At 35.9% G+C, this 20,283-nt stretch overlaps 1 protein-coding gene across 3 annotated transcripts in view; it reads left to right on the top strand.

Moving 5' to 3' along the window:
* Nucleotides 1-20,283, top strand: part of KLHL5 (kelch like family member 5) — a 58,108-nt gene that overhangs the window by 26,124 nt on the left and 11,701 nt on the right. The window contains exons 3-6 of one of the 3 annotated variants that reach the window (XM_080343818.1): nt 165-347; nt 7,641-7,777; nt 8,233-8,429; nt 17,211-17,423. In XM_080343818.1, coding sequence (XP_080199944.1) covers nt 205-347; nt 7,641-7,777; nt 8,233-8,429; nt 17,211-17,423 — 690 coding nt within the window. In that variant the 5' untranslated portion in view covers nt 165-204. Of the gene's footprint in view, nt 1-161; nt 348-7,640; nt 7,778-8,232; nt 8,430-17,210; nt 17,424-20,283 lie in introns of all 3 variants that reach the window. The other 2 variants (XM_080343817.1, XM_080343819.1) reach the window with 2 other exon arrangements.

The following is a 20,283-nucleotide window of genomic DNA, read 5'->3' as shown; positions in this document are numbered from 1 at the left end:
TTCTGTGATTCTGTGAAGAAATTATAAATATGAAGAGAAACAGAATAACAGGGCCATATATATTGAAACAAATAATGTACACCAATTTTAAAATCGCATCTGTAGATATGATTGCTGCACCTTAACATTATGTGAACTAAGATTTCTGTTATTGTCTTCAGCAGAACTTCCACCAGCAGTCATACCTTATCATCTTGCCAAACTATGGAGCCCTGTACCTCAGATGAATTTTTTCAGGCTCTCAACCACGCTGAACAAACTTTTAAAAAGATGGAAAATTATCTTAGACACAAACAGCTGTGCGATGTGGTGTTAGTTGCTGGTGATCGTAGAATTCCAGCTCACAGGTAAGTTTATTATAGTTTGAAGTAACTTCATATTCTTTACAAATGTACCTTCAAAGTGTGTCCTGTGTTTTGTTTAAAAAAAGGTCAGGCCATCATTAACAATTTAGAATACTTTAAACATGCTTATGTTTTTTAACATTTATTTGGAAACTAGAAGTTAATTTCTGTCTGTTGTATGCGATACAGCATCAAAAATAGTTGTGATGTCTTCATGTCCTACTTTGTCTTCAAGCTTCTAGTAAGATATTTGCATAACAAAATAAAAACCCCAAAGTCCCTAATTCACCCTCAGAATGTTATAAGTAGTAATGGTTTCTGTACCACAAATGGCATAAAAATTTTTTCATAGATTTAACCTTTTCTTTGTATTAACAATTAAGTTGTTGGAGTAATAATTAGCAATAAGGACAGTCTTCTGTCCATAAAGTTGTTTTGCTCCTATGGTAAGAAGAGTCCTTTGATAGCAGGCTACTGAACACTGACACTAAGTGTTAGGGTAGTGTTTGATCTAATTTAGCCCTCTATCTGTCATCTCTGTAATTAACAGATCATATAGCATGCCACTTAAAAGCTAGGAAAATACCAAAGATTGTAAAACAAAAGTATGAATAACTGAAGCACATTACAGTAGTGAATGCACAGTATTAATAGTTCAAATAGGAACCTAGGTATAATTAAGCTCTGGTTTCATAAGATTAGGTCTACAACAGAAATAGCAGCCTAAAGCATTCCTGATTTCTGTTGACTCATTCCTACCCTCACAGTGAAACCACAGCTTAATACTGTAATAGTAATAAAAACATAGGGAGAGGTTGCTGGTTTGGGTTTTGTATTTTTCTTAAAAAGCAAGATCTCTGCTTTTGTTCAGATATCATCCACACTGTTGTGCTGGCACAACTGAGGGAATGGTAGCAGGGAGATGGGAACCGACTTGAGGAGCACTTAAACCATAACTTGATCTTGGTCTCAGAGACTTCCTTTTATGAAACTTCATTTTTAAACAGTCAAGACTAGCTCTGATTTTTCCAAGTTGATGTAAGCAAATCTTAACTGCATTTACTGCGGAAATGGGTGGTCCTATTCTTCACCCAACCCCTTGCTTGAATTCTTTTGTAAACGCTTAGAGCCATGTAGCTGTGGGTGATGATAAATCCTTCTTGGAGAGACAACAGGGTGACCAAGATGATTTGGCTTTTCCTGTGGCTACAGAGTTGCTTAAAATCCATCTTCAGTTTGTTCACATTAGTTGCAAAACTTCATTGTCCCTGTGTAAAGAGTGAATCGGATGAGAACAGGGCATGCACACACCACTAGTAGGTTTGCACCCACTGCAGTAATACAGAAGTCAGAGAGTTTTGTTGTGCTGTAAACAGGAAAACAGTGCTTATAATAAGGAAAAATTGTGTTTCCTTATGTGGCCAAGGTAGCACCTTTACAGTGCATAGTTCCAGAGAATGATTTATGTAATAGCTAGAAGTTGTAGGAAGGATGAAGAAGACAGCTGCAAATATCTTGTAAGGACTGGAAGATTTTTTTGCAACAGGATAAACAGAAAGACAATATTCTGTATGCTAAAAAGTTCTTTAATGTGGTTTGTACCTGTTTCTTGTTTAGAGAACTGGCTTTGCTCCTCCAGTGTCTGCTATTGTATTTCTGTAAAGCATCAGGCATATGCTACCACCTGTTATTTGCTCTGGTCTTAAGAGGAGAAACATCTTGTTGTGGTTGGTATATTGTGTTTTAAATATGCATGAAAGTTAAGGCCAAAGAGACACACCTTGTGCTTATAGCAAGAGGTGGGAGACTTATGATTGTCCTTACTTCACTTTATAATGTTGGAGGAACTTAGAAAGAAGCTTTGCCTTTTGCAGAATAAGTTATTTTTCTTACTGTTGTGTTTCACAGAGGAGCGTAGCAATAACTAGTCTCTTCATCTCAGCATGTCCCATGTACCTCACTGAAAATTAAATTTTTCCATAGTGGGAAAGATGAAGATGGAAATCTTAAATTTGCTTCCAAATTTTATAGATATTCGGTAAGAAGACTTGCTTTATGTACTTGCAGTAGCCTATGTTGTAAGACAGAAATTCTCTAGGATTTTTTTTACTGCCTGAATCCACGTTCTGATTTCTTTAGTATTGACTGCAGGCTGGAGCAGTCAGTGTATTTCAGAACACTAGTGATTATTTTATCTTAAGACTTAATAAGCAACAAAAGATGTATTAAATAGGTATTAGCTTAAAGGCTTGGCATTCTAAGATGTGTAAGAAAACAGAAAGTTCACACTGGACAGCTTTTTTTTCTTTCTTTTTTCTTATGAAATATATATAAAAGGAGTTTTCTTAATACATGGTCACATAGAATTGGTAAGAAGGAAGATTTTTCATTATTATTATAAATCACGCTCACTAAGTTTTTCATATCAGTTACTTTTTCTGTGTCCACTGCAATTTTGGATGTCTTATGTCATTTGTTACATCCCTATTTATTACATTCACCTGACTGCTATATCCCTAATAAAAGTTTGTTTTGTTTTGTAATAAACAGCTGCTCAGCACAATCACTTGAGAAAAGGGAGGTCTGTGTAAATGCCTGGCCAGAGGAGATTTAAAACCTGCTCTGCATCCTTTAACCAGCAATCTGGAAAACTATGCAGAGCCGTTTTCTTCCTGTTGACAGTGAAAGATGGAAATAGAAAAGACATGGGACTGAAGGAGGGAAATGGAAGCTTCTGCACTCTAGGTGTTAGGAAGCTTGTTTGGAAGAGCACAAATCCTGGTTTGCAGACATATTTTTATCTCAAGGCTTATTTATCTTTGTACTTCTTTTTCATACTGCCCAATAATACTTCCATTCTTTCACAGTCTGTATTGCCTTAGTTTGTAAATTCTTCACTGCAGCCTCTTTTTGTTTTAGCTAAATGGTTTAACACAAAGTGTCTTTCTAAAAAGTCAAGTATATAAAAAAGCAGTTCTGTGATAGCTCTAGGTTAAAAACGTGGCATTGCTACTAATGGTGTGGTTGTTTTGAAAAAAATTACTAGAAGGTTTATTGTAATCATCATTTCAATGTCAGAAGCAGCAAACAAATTTTGAAAGGTTTGATTTCCCTGGAAGAGAGCTATAACTGGAAATTGCTTAAACATGCTGTTTAAGCATGTATGTTTAGGTATTGCTTGCTTTTAAACAAATTTAATTAAAATAAATATAGATATATTAGTACCACTATCATATATATATATATATTTTTTTTATTACTATCACGCTTTGTTATCAAGAATAGAAACCAGCTGAAGCCACCAGTGTATGAGGTGCTTCATTCTAGGGTGCATGAACTATTCAGTTTCACCTTACAACTTGGGTGAATGCAATTAGTGTGGTGTTGAGTTCCCCAGGACTGTTTTCAGCTATGATACAGCCACAAACAAGGAGTTGCCTAGGAGATGTCCCTTTTATCTTTAAGATGTGAAGGAGCTTCACTTCAGTCTGTCAGGTGAACCAGGTTGGGACCTACTAAATCTGTAAATTGCCACGTTTGACAGCCATCATCATTTTACATAATTGCTTTGAAGACCGAGAAAACTGTCTAGGTGATGCAGCTTGTGGCAATTCCAACAAGAAGTACAATTTAATTCAGGCGTGCCACCCTACTTACACATATTTTACTGTCTCTCAGTAGAAAACTTCAAAATTAGTTAAGCTGTCATAGTGGATCTTTCCTTTTTTGGACCAGTACAAACAACAGTAGCATTGGTACCTCTGGTAAGAGCAAGGAGACTTACTGAAACACCCAGATTTTGTCAGTATTTAGCCTGTAGCTGTTGAGTGTTTTTCCGTAGAGATTGTTCAGATATTTTATGATCTCTCAGATGAAAAATTCTGATATTCATGTGTTCCCTTCTCTCTACATTTTTCCTGTGCACTGAAAAAGAACAGCCAACCTAGTGCATGTAATTCAGTAGCCAAATTCTTGTAATCTTATCTATGTAGAATTGAGTGTTTGGCAGGAGCTGGTAATTAGGTAAGAAGGAGAATAAAGGTAAAATATGTTTGACATCCACAGTCAAACAATACAATGCCAACTATATTAAGGCTTTTTCTTGAATATATAAATTTTTTTTAATGCTGTTTAGAGGCCTCTCTAATGTCAATATATACTGATTTCATAGGCATTTTAGTTGGGCCAATTATGAAAGAAATATTACTTATAGGGAAAAAGAGACTACAAACTCAGAATACAAACCCCATAGGTTTCTACAGTTTTGAAACTGAGGAAAGGCAGTATTTTGTAGCATCCCTAGTTACCAGTGAACTCTTGATATGGATGAATATGTTAATTTAAATTATTAATAAATAACACAGATTCTCTTTATGTTAAATACTTACAGAGCCATGATGACTGTATTTAACAAGGAGATAGTGATTCTAAGTGTAAGTTTTATCATAATTGCAAGATTTTTCTTTTGAAAAATCACACTTGTCACTTAGCTCTTCTAGCGCTTTTTTAGCAAAAAAGGTCAAATATGAATGGGAAAAGTCTTCTGTGGATCTTTTCAGTTGTATGAATGTATTAGCTACTTCACATTGTATAATCGGTGTGTAGGACTGCAGTTTAATTTCAGACAATACAAACAAAGTCTGAAAGAAAAATCAGTTACTAGCGATGAGATTAACAGATCAATGAAGAAGTGCGTGTCAAATGGCATTAGTAAAGTAGTAATTGATTGTTATTGAGTAGTGGTAAAAACATAGGAACAGAAAAGGCCAGTTGGCTGGAAGTCTGCCTTTGTTTTGTTTTATGCTGACTCAGTGTCACCTTGATGCATGGCCACTGTCTTTTAATTCCTTTCTTTCTTTGAAATAACTTTTTTTCTAAATTAGTTGAATTAAGAGAAAGTATGGATACTGTTCTAAGATTTTTTTTTCATTGTGAACATACTCCTTGGCTAAAATTATTACAAAATTATTATCGATATAATTTATGTTGTGGCATCTTACTTGTATTAATCTATTCCTGGATTGCACATCCTGTTTTGGCACATGGAAGTCACCCTCTGGAAATCACTTAACACTGTGAAGCATGCATACCTTCTCATGAACCCAAACACAAGTTTCTAAAAATAGTAAATGGATTGTATTTTAAATTTCTAGTGATTTCTTTTGGAGGACTTTGAATATTACAGGGAGGAATTTGTTGATATCAAACATATCAAACAGCTGGTAAGAAGGTATTTGTCTGGGGCCTCAGGTTGTTATTCGGCACTTCCTCAATAGTTGTTGCTAAGATATGTACAGTCCAGCCATTTTCTAATTAATAGTGCAACTAACTAAGCAATTTGCCCTATTGGAGGAAGAAAAAAAAAAAATAAAAAAGGAGGAAACTTCCCTCCCACCCCCCCAGCTGTGTTAGTATCAGATTTTAACTTCAGTTTTCCATCAAAGAGACCTTTCTTTTTCAAGCTCAAACTTCTACACATGTAGAGTTCAAGCCAGTTTTGCCAGAGGTGAATATTCTGGTTTGAATTCTGACCTCCAGAGATACTTGGGTTGCTCAGATCTGTATCTGTCCATCTACATGCTTTCCCTTCCAATGAGAACCCCTGTTACATGCAAATCTGATCTTGTTATCTCATGCTAGCATCAAAAGCAGTTTCAGAAACTCTCCCATGATCATTACGTGAATACTCTCTCTAATTTAGCCGAACTTCTACACATCTCTAGGAGGCAGTATTTTTATTCAACTGCAGGCGTCATTGAGGTTAAAATGCCTAGAAGTGATGCCTGGACACTACCTTGACAGAATGTTCTAGTTTTTCTCAATAAGTCAGCCACAGAATAAACCTCATATTTCAAGAAGAATATGTTCTGTAAAAGAACAGAACTTTATTTCTCATTACAAAACTTCAATCATACACGAAATCAAAATAAAATTAATGTTTTCCTCGTATGCTCTTAAAACAACTCTGTTGTCTCAGCAAGTAGGAAAAAAAGTGTTACCCTACTGTAAGCCTGACCAAATGGTCAATGGTCAGAAAATCAGCAAGGAAAAGGTAGTTGAAATTAGTCAACAGTTTATTACTTTGCAGTGAATTAACTAAGAGACAGTTCTTTGTAGTTCATGACTTTGTGTATGTCTGTGCAAATCCTCGCCATTAATATATGTTTAGAGTTACTCCTAAGCGCTGGTGCTCACCTTTTAAATTAATTTTACTGTTTTGTGGTTCCTGACCTCTGTCGTCTTAACAAGTCAATATAACGATTCAGCACAGAATAAGTTGACATTTCGTGAAGGATTAGAATCGTTGAATGTATGCAGATGGACTGTGTAGTGTGTTTGCAGTAGGCTTGATTCTTGGACTTGCTGTTTGTGTAGCTCAGCACATGTGCGAGTGTATTTATATATGAATTCCTGTGAGCAAGGCAGCAGTGAACTGCAGCAGTGCAAAAACTGATCCAAACCACAAGGCTGTTCCTGGAGGTCTCTTAGCAAAGAGACCTGCAGACCTCATGAATAGTTATGGTAGGTTTCATACAACAGAACTATGGGTTGAATATTCTTACTCCACATGATTTCCTTTCTCTTTTGCTCTTGTCCTGTGAACACATACTGAGACATCAACATTTTTGCACATTTTGTGGAGTGGCATTGTTAAATATACTCAGTGCTTTGCTGTCAATAATCCAATGAAATGTCTGTTGTGCAGTAACCTGTTAACTTAGTATCTTGAAATACTCAGAATTGTTAACAAAGGGCTAAATACACACCCATAAAAGAGGTAACTCTGTACCATCTCCATGTTTACTGTGCCTAGTTCTGCAATCAGTATTAGTAAATGAATGCATATGTGTGCACCAAGAGTAAAAGCATTTTAAAGCACTTTGAAAAGGACTAGTAGGTCATTCTTTCATGTTTAAAAAACTAACGGACATAATATAAATAGAAGTCAATTTGATTTTTTTTTTTTTTTAATTTCGATAATGTGTATTTATATTCCATTTCCAATTAATGTAGGTTTTGTGGGTTGTTTTTGTTTTGGCTGTTGAAAGTCATCAAGCTTTGAAAGAGTAATTCATTTACTTCAGCAGCAAATGTAGATTCAGTAACAGTACTTCATTATTCATAGTGGGGAACTAGAGCATGGAGCAGTTTGTCAATTTTTAAATGTTTTTCTCAGTACAGTGTTTCTTCAAAGGGCAAAGTAATGAATCATAAATTAACAAACACCAGGTTGACTAAGTTTTTTTTCTTTTCCACTCTCTTTCTCTCTCCTTTTGTCCTGCATGATGTACTCAGGTTGGTTCTCTCCTCTGTTTCGGACTACTTTGCGGCAATGTTCACCAATGACGTAAGGGAAGCAAGACAGGAAGAAATTAAGATGGAAGGTGTGGAGCCAAATGCATTGTGGGCTCTGGTTCAATATGCATATACAGGTAATTAGAATGAAAATGGGAGTTTCATGTAATGTATTGTCTTCCTGTGACCATTATATATTCCATTTCTAGATTTGAAATGCTCTTTAGAAATTATCATTCACATTATTTAATTCCTTATAAATAAATAAAAATAAATAGTAATTGTTTTTACCGGAGGCAACCTGGTAGGATATAGTTTCTCTGATAATACTATATTCTGGTAGTTAACAAATCATATGAATATTTTAAATAAATCATGACTGGCAAAAAAAAGGAACCTTACTAGGATTCACTTTTGTTACATCATTATAGGTAATAATTTTTGAAAGCTGGTTAGCTGTTGCTGAGGGTGATGTTGGCTAAGCCTCATATTCTGTCATATAATCTGTAAATAATGCTATTGCTTCTGAGTTTTAGGGAATTTACCGGATGATAAGAGCCAAATTATGTGATCTACTTTTTAATGTTACTAGGTCGCCTTGAATTAAAAGAAGATAACATTGAGTGCCTGTTGTCTACAGCTTGCCTTCTGCAGCTCTCTCAGGTTGTAGAAGCATGCTGTAAATTCCTAATGAAGCAGCTTCACCCGTCCAATTGCCTCGGAATCCGATCTTTTGCCGATGCACAGGGTTGCACTGACTTGCACAAGGTGGCTCACAATTACACTATGGTACGTTGTTATTTTAAGTCTCATCTGCTTTATTTAGTAAAGAAAATACAGAATGTTTGCCTGAATAAAATACTAATGTTTTTCCCCCAGAAAGCCTTGATTATTTTCCAAGCAAGAATGCACATATGTTCCCATGATGAGAAATGACAAAATAACTCTGAAGTTGCTGGTTTAGAGTCTGAAGGAAATGGGCAGCATTAGTGGTTCCCTTTAACAGTAATGGGATTGTGGAATATGCATTGAATAAAGTCATTCAAAAGCTTGTTCCTATTTCTGTCAGTCAAAACCAACAAACATAGCAGTCAGCAAGCTGCCATCATCTAGTCCAAAATAACAGGTTACTAATTGAAACTATAGAATTCTTACTTTGTAAGGAGCTGGAGCAGTCAGGTTCTAAGTTAGACCTGGGATATGAATATGGGCATTCAGCAATATAGATTCTGCATTATCCTTAGTTTCTTAGTACTGAGATATAAGGGTGGCATCAAACAATTTGATCTGAAGCTAGGCAATATGTGGCTAAATACAAATTAACCAATTATGTTTTCAGAGTTAATTTTAGAAAGACTGACCTGCCAACTTAGTTAAACTTCATTTTCCTAGTAGTCATCCTTTTATTTTAATGTAAAACATTCTCTTCCTTCTCACGAGCCTATTTTAGTAATGTTGTCAGCAGAATAAGGAAGAACTATTTCTCAGGCAAGTCAGTTAATCTGTTCTTTGCAATTTTGTGAGGCATTTTTCTCTCTTCTTGATGAAATTTCACCTGTGTAAGCTCTTGAGACATGAATGAGGGCATCTAGATACTGCATAAGAGATGTGGAAATGAAGATAGTACTTAATTTGCTTGTGTGGCATTGCATTGCTGTTACACTATTGGTGTAGTTCCAAGAGATGTAATTTCTGTCTTGTAATTACTGTTGGAAATCCATGGCTTTTTCTCTTGCCAACATAGTTTTTTCTGGTTTAAAACTTTCTCTGTTTTTTTTAGTTATTTCTTCCTGGCTTAAAACAATTTAGTATGTATAACAGTTTAAAATAGCTCTTTTTTTTTTAATATGATACAATGTACTTCCTCAGTGAGTGCATCTCTCTGATCTATTTAAAATCATATACAAAGTGAAATTTACCAAACCAGGTCAATAAATAGTGGGCAGATTGGAACTTACATGTTTCTATTCTTTATCTTCATTTTGGTCAGACAAAAATAAGGAGACTGTAATTAGGTAGACAGTCAGATGAAACAGTAAAGACAAATGTGGCTTATGCTTTTTTGGAAAATAAGAATTAATGTTGAGCGAGACAGCGGTGCAAAAAGTATGTAAAAAGAGAAGCTTCCTCCTCTAACCTATTTGTTCTTTTTTTTAGAATAAGCATATATGTTGGTGTATGCTATTGTCATGTCCTCCTAAGTGACCTGCCAAGATGAGAATGGTAGTGTTAGACTAATGCATCTTTAAAGATGAATGTTAGGGATTATAGTCTCAGTATTTTGACTGGCAGTTCATGATTTGTGACAGAAAAGGGCTGTGATCTTTCTAAAAGTCGTTCTTTTACAGCACCTCTCTTTGTTTTGTTCAGACCACAGGAAAACAGTTGAATGTCTTTTGGCCATTGTTTTACTTCAGTGGCAAAAATGTTGCTTTTAAGGCTTTAACGTGGATGAAATTTAAATTAGGTGGATTTTTAAAAGCCATTTTCAAAATTAATTAGTTGTGCTAGATGGATTCTTCCCAAGGCCACTTTTAATGTTGTTTAGTTCCGACAGAGACATGAAATTGAATTTTAGTAATAATGAGTAATAGAGAAGCAGCTTCTTTAGTTTGAAATGAATGTTGCTATGGAAACTGCATGGAAATGTATAGTCCAATTGAATCTTCAATTAAAATAAATCCCTGAGTAATTTCATTTGTTTAAAAGCTGTTTGAAAAAAGAACATGTTCAACAGTAGTAAGTGCTACCCACTCGATGCTCTTTCCATTAACAAGTATTAGAGCATAAGGGTTAAGTGCACCTGTAGTACCTGGAAATTCTGTTTGTTAAAACAATTATTTTTATGCTGAGTATAATATATACTTCTGGCTTTTCCATGTAATTTTAAACTAGAAAGTAATGAATAACATAAAATACTTAGATTTAAATATGTATCTTTTCTATGAGTTTTTCTTTGACAGGAAAAAAATCAATGTGCCATGTAACTGTTTTTCTGTCATTAAAAAAACCTGCAGTTTTAAAGATTTTTATGACACATGCTATAATTTGATAAGCATCTTACTTGCTTCATTAAAATAATTCTTTACATGAAGACTAGAAATTCAGATGAAATGATCATTTGGTCAAACTGAAGGACCAATCAGTGAGTTATCCCAGTAGGCCTACCTCTGTTAACAGACCTGCTTTGTCTGAATAATGTTCGTTAGTGTCATTGGAAAGCATTAGCATGATTTTATGGCATCATTTTTATTGCATAATATAGTGTGATTTCAAAAAAATAAATTAATAAGAATCTGAATGCTACACTTCTTTATAATAGAGATGTGAATGTATGTTATGCGAAAAGAACTTAAATGTTGCATTAATTTATTGCTTACTGTGTTGGTGGTTGATAAGCTGCTTTTCAGAGGAGAATAATTTTTAAGGTTATCAAAACAGGTCAGCTTTTTGACACTGCAAATTAAAACTTGAAAAATCTTCAGGGTGCATTAAGTGAAACATGAAATAAACTGAAGTGATCAGTTGTGGATTTAATGCTGTATAAAGAACAACTCTCACTTTTATGCATCAGGGATTTAAAATACAGTTAACACAATCATGAAATGTATCTGGATAAAGGTATCTTTTGTACAAAGGTTAGCCTGTTTTGCTGTAATTAATATTTAGTATTTGGGTCATAAAACTATAAATTTAGTGTCAAGGTTTAAGGCAAGGTGACAATAAACCGTGGCAGATGCTCCCTGTTATCTCCTTTACCTCTCGCCACCCCTTTCCTTTAGATCAGAAAGACAAGGAGAAAGGAAGAGAGATTTAGACTTCAAGTTGGAGAGTTTTAAAGGGTTTTACTAATGCTACTAATAAATAGAGACTATATATACAAAATATATAAAACCAATCTCGAATGCTCGATGTGGAGTTGGCGTCACTCCAGCAGCAGAGCTGGGTGTGCGGAGCTGGCGGCTCCGACAGCTGCAGCTCAGGCCCCCGGAAGACACGGGCGGGACTGCACAGCAAACCGGAAACTGGTTGCAGGATGCAGGGCCTGAGGCCTGTAGGTTACAGGCAGACAGACAGACAGGGTCCTCTCTAGATGCCGGACATGGTCGAAGAGAGAGTCACCCTCGTTATCACCCTCTTATAATAGGGGGTATGATGATTATGGGATGGGATACTCAGCTGATCCTCAGTGGGTCAGTTCTAGTCACCTGTTCCATCCACCCCTCCTCAAACACACCCCTCTCACAACGGAATGTGGGAAAACTTATCAGTCTTTCTTGGCTACCATAGTAATAAATCTAAACACGAGCTTCTTCAGCATTCCGTTGGTCTCTTATCAGCACCAAGTACAGCATCCTAGGAAAAATATGCAGGCTAAAACTCACAAAAGTACAGCCACCTAGAAGAACTTAGCTGAAAGAAAAATCACTAAAAGAGAACTGGTCTTGTTTTTTCAAAACCAGGACATTTAGGCATTTTATTAGACTGGCTGGTAGTATATCTGTTCAATTTGTAAAGTCTTTCTGCACAAAGTGCATTCTGTAGATTTTTCTTGCTGTCTTCACAAAGTCAAAAGAAACACTCCTTTTGTCATCTTGTTTGTTTGAAATAGTTGATAGTGTACCCTGCATTAAAACCGACAGATCCTCTTTCACAAAGAAGGTATACCAAAGGCAAGTTGAGGAAAAGCTAACCTCTGTTATTTCCAGAACGTTAAATATCTGTGTTGACTAGTGATGTGTTCTTAGGTATCAGTAGATTCTTCAGTAGCCAGATTTTAACTTCTTAATTACCAAAAAAAAAGCTGACATTCTAAACATTACACATGATAGTGCCTGAGTCAGCCCCTGGGTAGATAGCTTTGTAATCTTTATTGCTCAGCTTTCCACGCTTAAAGCAGAGAGAAAGGTCATGTTGTTTTTCATCACAAGTCTTCAAAAGTGCGTGAGCAGTGATCAAAAGTTACAAAACTCAGCTAAAGTTAATTGTGGAGTTTCCATGATTCCTGAGCACAGCCAGTGGCTGTGTATAAGAAGAAAAACTTGGAGATGATGGAGTAACAGATGGAGGTCAAGCATGGAAGCTAAAATTTTGCAGAATAGGTGTGGGATGCTTTGACTTGCTATTCTTGTAAGGCAGAAGTTGGGTAACAAAAAAATCATTGCAACATGGAGTTTATGGTGTGGGAGGAGGAAGTCAAGAGGTATAGTTTGTGTTTTTTCTTGCAACAGCCAGGACAGCTTGTTCTTTTGGTAGGTGGCAGCATGAAAAGGAGAGAAATTTCAGGTGTTGGGGGCTTTTTTTGTCCACGAAGGGCCAGACCCAAAGACTGTGTTAGTGCCTAAAACAAGGAGGTTTTTTTATTCTTGCACCTGAAATTCAGTCCAAGATACCCTGCTCAGTAATCATCTGACTTAGAAATATCTTAAGTTTTCACAGATGAAAAGATGGGAATGAGTATTTCCATCTTTCAGGTTCCCTAAATTCTGCCTAGCACAATAGATCCATCTTGCCTTGGCAAGACTCAGTAAGTTGCTGCACTCTGCCCAGCTTGTTTTGGAATCCAGAAACTATGCAGAGGAGTCAAGCTACGGTAGTTGTACCCTAAACAAACCCTGGGCCCACCAAAAACATTAGGTTTGTTTATCACTTAACACAGCAGTCAAAGTTGACTAAAAATAAAGTAGCTGCTATCTGACATCTATCTGACTATTAATAGTTTACCAGGAGGTCAGATAGCTTAGTTCTTAGTGAATTCACCTCAGCTGACCAGTAGACAAAATTACATTCCTGGTTTGTTCCCATTCAGATCCTGCGAGTCAAGCACCTCTTGCTTTTTGGCTGCCTGGGTTCAGAGTTTAAGCAGAGCCCTGTAGTTAGAGCTGCCTCTTGTGCCCCCTCAGCCTGCAGGTCTTTGCTGCTCTCCCAGGGTCTAATCGCACTGACACAGCATGGAGGGAGCTCAACCATCTCACCGCATCCCACTGCGGGGATCAAAGACCCCTTAGAAATAATTATCATGACCTTATGTGCTCTTTATATTTTTGTGCTCTGTACCAAGTCAGACCTGAGGTTACAAAATCGGTATTATTCATTCTGCCTTTGCGGAAGGGTGAATGTAAGGTTATGATGTGAATGAGCACAACACAGGGACTGGGTGTCCCTGCTTCAGCTGGTACATAAACCTCAGGCTACTCATTTGATAAAGTTTACAAGCTCTAAAGAGCTAATTTTGGGGGTGGGAAGCTATTTATTTTTTCAGAACCAGAAAGCAAGGAACTGAAACTGCAGATCATTTGTTCTCTGAAATACCCTGTTCTTTCACAGAGAGTTCCTATAAGAAGAAGGAAAGAAAAGGCTAATGAGGAGGTTAAGAATGCTAGGAGATACACTGGCTCCTTTTTGTCTTCAGAATCTCTATAGAGGAAGAGGAATTGTCAGATTCAGATCATAAAAAACCCAGATGTAGGCCAAAGAGTGGCTGTATTCCCAGTGGAATGCTTTGATACTATGCTCAAAAGGACTCTCTGCTTTAAAAATAGAGCGGGAGCAAAAGGAAGTTGAACTTGTTCCCATGAGAAAGCAATTGTCTGCAAGCAACAAGAAGGAAGATCAGGCTTTTTACGCACAGCAGCTGTTGATGTGATTAAATCCAGTTGGAAAAAAGCTTTCCAAAGAAGATCACTGGCTGACTTATGCAAGATCAGCTTCTCATTGCCTTCAGAGACAAAGGAAACTTTCCATGCAAGTGCTTTCTCCTTCTTCTTCCTGTGATCTGGATAGACAATATGGAAAGTTTAAGATAGTAAGTGTTGGCTTTTTGCTTTGTCAGTGCTCACCGCCTGTTTATTCAGCAAAATGAAAAGCACAGCTCCAGCTTGCAAACTCCCTAGGACAGAGAATCGACCCACAAACAGCAGTGGAAAAAATGAACTCAGCGGAATGTGAATTTCTGTGAACTGCATGTTTAAACTCTAGAAATCGTTTTAATTGTTTTTCAGCTTCAATTTTAAGCATTCAGTATCATAGTAAACAAATAAAAGTGCATGTGTAGTGCTACTAAATACTGGTACGGTCCCTTCACCACTGTTTTCAATTCCTGTATTTGCTAATTTTCTTAAATTTTGTAACACATGGTTAAAAGAATTAAAGAAAAAATACATTTTAATCTCCTTTCTAATCTATTATGGTTTTCACTTGGAAGCACTGCTTTTGTGTAGCAAACTGGATCTCTCTAGTAGGAAAGCTTTTCAGATATTACATGTAAAATTTTCCTTTCCAAATTGTATCCAAGAATAGTTATTATGTGCACAGATAACACTTTCAATTATTTTCCTAATCTGAAAGTGACACCACTCAATCTGGAGTTGATCTTTCCCCTTAAACATCTTGTAGCCATCTTATGTCTGTGTGGCTTTCATGTAAGGTGGACTGTTTTTTACTCCTTAGTAGTTTTTTCCTCTTTGTTCAGCATTCTTTAATCAGTTAATATTTTTGGAGTACTGAGGTGTAGCTTTGAAATTATTAGACTAAGCAATAAAAAGGAAGAAGTGTTACCTTTTTTGCTTTGTTGTCATAATGTCCTTTGTACACGTAATGCAAAACTGTACTGTATGTTTTTGTTGCCATTTAATATGCTAAATTTGTACCTGTTGCACAGTGCAGGTCCTGCTTCTGCTCCCAAGATTCTCCTTGTTTTTTTGACCTAAACATCTTGTTTTTCCCAACATGCATGTGCTTCTAATACAGAGTATTTTCATTATTGTGCAATTATTTTTTGTTTAAATCATTGAACAAGATACTAAGTAAGGCTAATTTTGATATTGGGCCCAGTTAGACATCCCTCTCTGTTAATATAAAGCACTTTTTCCTCCAGGTTGGATGCGCTGTGCAGAAAATTGAATCAGAAAGGGCTGCAGACACCTAGGAGGTTGTCACACCTCTTGACTGTCTTGGTTAAGATGTAGGTAGTGCAATATTATTTAGTTTGTAATATTTATGATATGATGAACATTTGCAGGCAAACAGATGAAGACAGATATTTAGGTTTGCCAAACTAATTCTGGACACCTGCATTTTGTGGTAGTTACCTTAAGGCACTTTGGAGAGACCAACTCCCACAGAACTGCTCGTCCACCAAAAATCCGGGCCATTCAAAACCAGAATCTCAACCTGGGTGTCCCTATGGCTCGTTCTTCACTTCTTGACCCAAAGAAGCATCTGAACGCTTCTTAAACACTTGGGTCAATGAAGGGCTGAGGATCCAGCTACACAAATCTTATTGTAAGAGGGGTGCTAAAGGAACGGATAATTAGATTAACAATTTTTGTCGTTGCATATGTCTTTAGTGGAAGTTTTATTATGTTACTTTAAGTAGAAAACCATACCAGGTGTAAGGAATGTTCTTAGAAAAGATTATCCATTCATAAAATAATCCAGTGTCCCACTTCCCTCTTTTTCTAAAAAGTACTGAAATAAAATAATAAAATAAAATAATCATGAATTAATTTGCTAAATTGATTGTAATACTGTTCCGTTGTAAGGAAATCACTGTCAGTTTGGAGTACGAGCTTAGCTGGATTTTGAGCTACCAAAATAATAACATGTTGTGATTAATAGGCTGCTTCTACTTTTTTTTGCTGCCTTGTAAAGGTGTATGGGGAAAGAGGATAGACAGCATTTCACCCTTTTCTGTTATATTCAGGTTTCTCACTCTAAGTTCATAGTGCTGATTGAGTCTCTGCATACTTTTCTGCTATTTCTGCCTAAATTCATGAGAATCCTTACAGAATATTCTGCTAGCCCTGGGATTATGAAGTAATAAGATACAATGTCAGAAGTGTTACATATTGTGACTTTCCTATTTTGAAGTAAGGATTTGTTGCTGGAAATGATAGAATGAGAGTAAGAAAATGGAATCCTATCAAAGTAAATATTGTTAATAAAGCAAGGCGTGTACGATAGTGTGGATTCTTTGTATGTTTTACTCCCAAGTCAATCAGATCAGCTGTATAAAATCTACACAATAGTAAAATAAACTTAAAATAATCTCTTTAAAATGAACAATGAAATTGTTAGTGTTGTTTATTTGCTCTGAAAATGACATAGTTTAATCTAGCAGTAATGAGAGCAGTTACAGATGTGCCCAGTAGTTGTAGTATGTTGTGGTCTTTACTCAACAAAGCATCTTACATTGTATTCTGTGTTGTCAACAGGAACAAACTGCACCTTTTTTTTTTTTAACTACAGAAAGTATTTCTTTAATTTGCAGTGTCAAGATAGTAACCGCCACAACCCACTGCTTGTTCCTGTCTGTACACTTCCTGCTCAGTTGTTTCAGCATATTTGTCTGTAGGACTGAATGATACAGTTGGGGAAATCATCAGGGGTCAAAATAACTCATTACATTTTTATTTTACTTTTTTTTTTCTCTCCCAGGTCAGTTCTCCTGTGGTATTTACTGGCACAACTGAGAGATGACGTGAAGGGGAAGATATAGTAGGAGTTCCATAAAATTTCTTCCAAGTATGATGTCACCTCTATTGAAAATATTTTTCTTTTCTTTTTCAGGAAAACTTTATGGAAGTAATTAGAAACCAGGAGTTTCTATTATTGCCAGCCTCTGAAATTGCAAAGCTTTTAGCAAGCGATGACATGAATATTCCTAATGAAGAAACTATACTGAATGCACTACTTACTTGGGTTCGACATGATTTGGAGCAGAGAAGGAAAGATCTCAGTAAACTCCTGGCTTACATTAGACTGCCTCTGCTCGCTCCACAAGTAAATTGCTTAGTTCCTCTCTAGTGTATACCATGGTTACAGTGTGTATAATGTCTACAGCATCGATATATTGACAGTGACAAATCATAAGAGCTTCAGGATTCTTAGTGATTTGGATTCTTAGAGCTGCATATAAGGACTTGGCACGTTGTGTAGGCTTGATAGTCTGCCTCTTTTTACAGACTGCAGCATATTCTGATGCTGAGATCAACCAGGACACAAGAAGGGGTGGGCTGCTAGGAAAATGTCACTTCTGTTGCTTAAAAAATGCTTATCAGGGATATGTTTGACACTAGAAGGTGTGTTCTTTTTAAATTTCTTCTTTACGGAATGTGCACAGTTTATTTGGATCACTGCATTTCCTTCATATAATTATAGCTATCCTTGAGATTTAGGAAATACAATTTGAATAAATTCTTTGAAGTGACTTTTCTTCTGTTCACTGTTGATAAACCATCTTTGGGTACTTTTTGTTCTTCCCAATCAATACTTTTTCTCCTTCTTGGACATTAACACAAAATGCTGAGGAAGACTTGAGCTCAGTTTGTTTAAATAGTTGTAAATTAGTTTTTCTAGTCTTGTGGGAGTGACTGCTCTTGTTAGCATCATATGTATTATAGCATTGTATTTGTTATCTGATGACATGCATGTAAACTAGGTTTGACTTCTTTAATTTTTTTTTCCTTCTCTTGCGCTAGCCTTCCTTGCCAGACATTCGTTTGGAATATTTAACAATTACTGTACAGTCAAACGATTTTGCTTTCAGTTTGTTTAGTGAGAATTATCTCTATTAAATGAAGAAAACAGGGTTGTTATGGAACCTGAATAATAAGTAGAATTCATTAACACAGGAAAAACCTATTTCAGTTCATTCATAATGCCACATCACATACTCACCATTCTGTGTAGTACCTCTAATCTGGTGTCCTCTTGCTGGATAGTAAGATTCACTAGCAAGCATTTTAGTATTCATATTTTCATACTGATTATTATATATGCAATGGCAGGATTTTCTCAGTTGTGGCCTTGATATGGTAATTCACTTTTTTTAGAAACTTAATACAGGGTAAGCCAGTTGACTTGGAGGAAATAATGCTTTTGTTGAGCGTTTAATTAATAAATAGGTACCCACTGCTGGATTCCTTTACTTAACTGACTGTAATTGAAACATATTTAGAAACTGGAAGTACAGAATCCATCCCAGAAATATCTCCTGAAATCAGATTATGTCCACTCAGTAACTGATTAGGAAAATAGCAGAATGAAACACAAAAGCAATATCATATTTCACTTAGTATTTTTCTTTAATTTTCCACGTCTTCTCTAAATATATACTTGTATTTCTAATACAATATTTTTGTTGCCTTTTTACTTGTGATTTTCCTTAACAAATTAAAGTTTTCAAGCTGTGATTTTAATATAACAACAATTAGTGGATTGAGTAAATTATTCTGAAGTGCCCAAAACAGTCTTAACATTTTCAGAGTCATGTTTTGCCTCATGATCACATGACATTAGACAATCTGACAGCAAACACAACATAATGAAAACGTTTCCAATTTTACGGTCGAAGGGTTAAAGTTATTTGAAAGAAATTAAATCAGAAAATTGAACAACTTGCTGAAATCAATAATGTTGCAAGCAGAATTGCAAAGAATATTAGATTAATACACTTTAAAAAACCCTTTGGGAAATACTGTGAAACTGGAGCACTGGAAGCAAAAAAATCATAATGGTCAGTTTAGCTGGTTGTGTTTTTATGCGTTCCTCTGTACATGGCATTTTGTCATGTCTTTGGCTAATGCAAGCAGTATCCTAAGTATTTTTAAGTCTCTTCATTCTTACAAAGGCTAAAGATGAATATTTGTTGGCTTCTTAAGCTGTAAGGTGGCAAGTATTCCATCTGTGATAAATTAATGAAAAAGATGGTGAAGCAATTTCCAAGTTACAAGATGAGTTTGGCTTCCTTTAAGACAGAAATCTGTAGCATTTAAGTATCTGCATTACCTTTCTCTTCATCAGGTTTCTGATGAATATAATTTCATGCTAACACATCATTTGTAACTGCTCAGTCATAAATGCTTTTAGTAAAAGGAGCTATGTAAATAACAAAACTTGGAAAAAGTTGGCTTTCATTTAAGTAAGCCCATTTCAAGTTTTTTGAGTGAAGTCTACAGAAAACAGTAATACAGTAGGCTAAGTTTCAGGAACATGCAGGTTTTGGGGGTACCAAAACAATCTTAGATTGCATTTCTTTTTAACTGAGATGAAGTTGCTTTCAGAGACTGAGAGCCCATGCTGTGAGGAAACTATAGGTTAAGGGCTTGAGAAGCTAGAGAAAATGTAGATTGCATCTCTTTGCAAAACTCTTATATATGCACACATGGTGTTGCTTTAAATATGAAATGCTGCTTGTCTATCAGAAAAATACGTTGTAGGTCTCAGTTGGTCATGTTGTGTACAAGCCTTAGTTTTCATGCATGCAACTGTGACAATGGCTGATTTAGGACAGTAGGAATTAACTATTTTTATGGGGTTTTTAAACTGTGTGTAACTTTATAGCATTGCATGCTGGCATTTAAAAGCTGGATCTTAGTTTACTGTTTTGTAATCACAAAGTGTCTCTGTAGAAATGAGAAGTGGTGCTTTGTATCAGGAGAAAAAACAATGGGAAATACTGAAAGTAAAGAATGAAGATTAAGTTCCCTCTGCTAATTTGCATGAGAACATTTTAATTTGCTATTTTAAGTACAATCAGAGCATACTGCAAAAGTCAGGCTCAGTTTTCTGAAAAGTAGCTGGTGAAGGGCTTTGAAAGATTTTACTATTATTATTACTATTATTACTATTATTACTATTA

This window comes from Nesoenas mayeri (genome assembly GCF_963082525.1).
Source record: "Nesoenas mayeri genome assembly, chromosome: 4".
NCBI classification, from domain to species: Eukaryota; Metazoa; Chordata; class Aves; order Columbiformes; family Columbidae; genus Nesoenas; species Nesoenas mayeri.
This window is presented reverse-complemented; position numbering and strand designations above follow the sequence as displayed.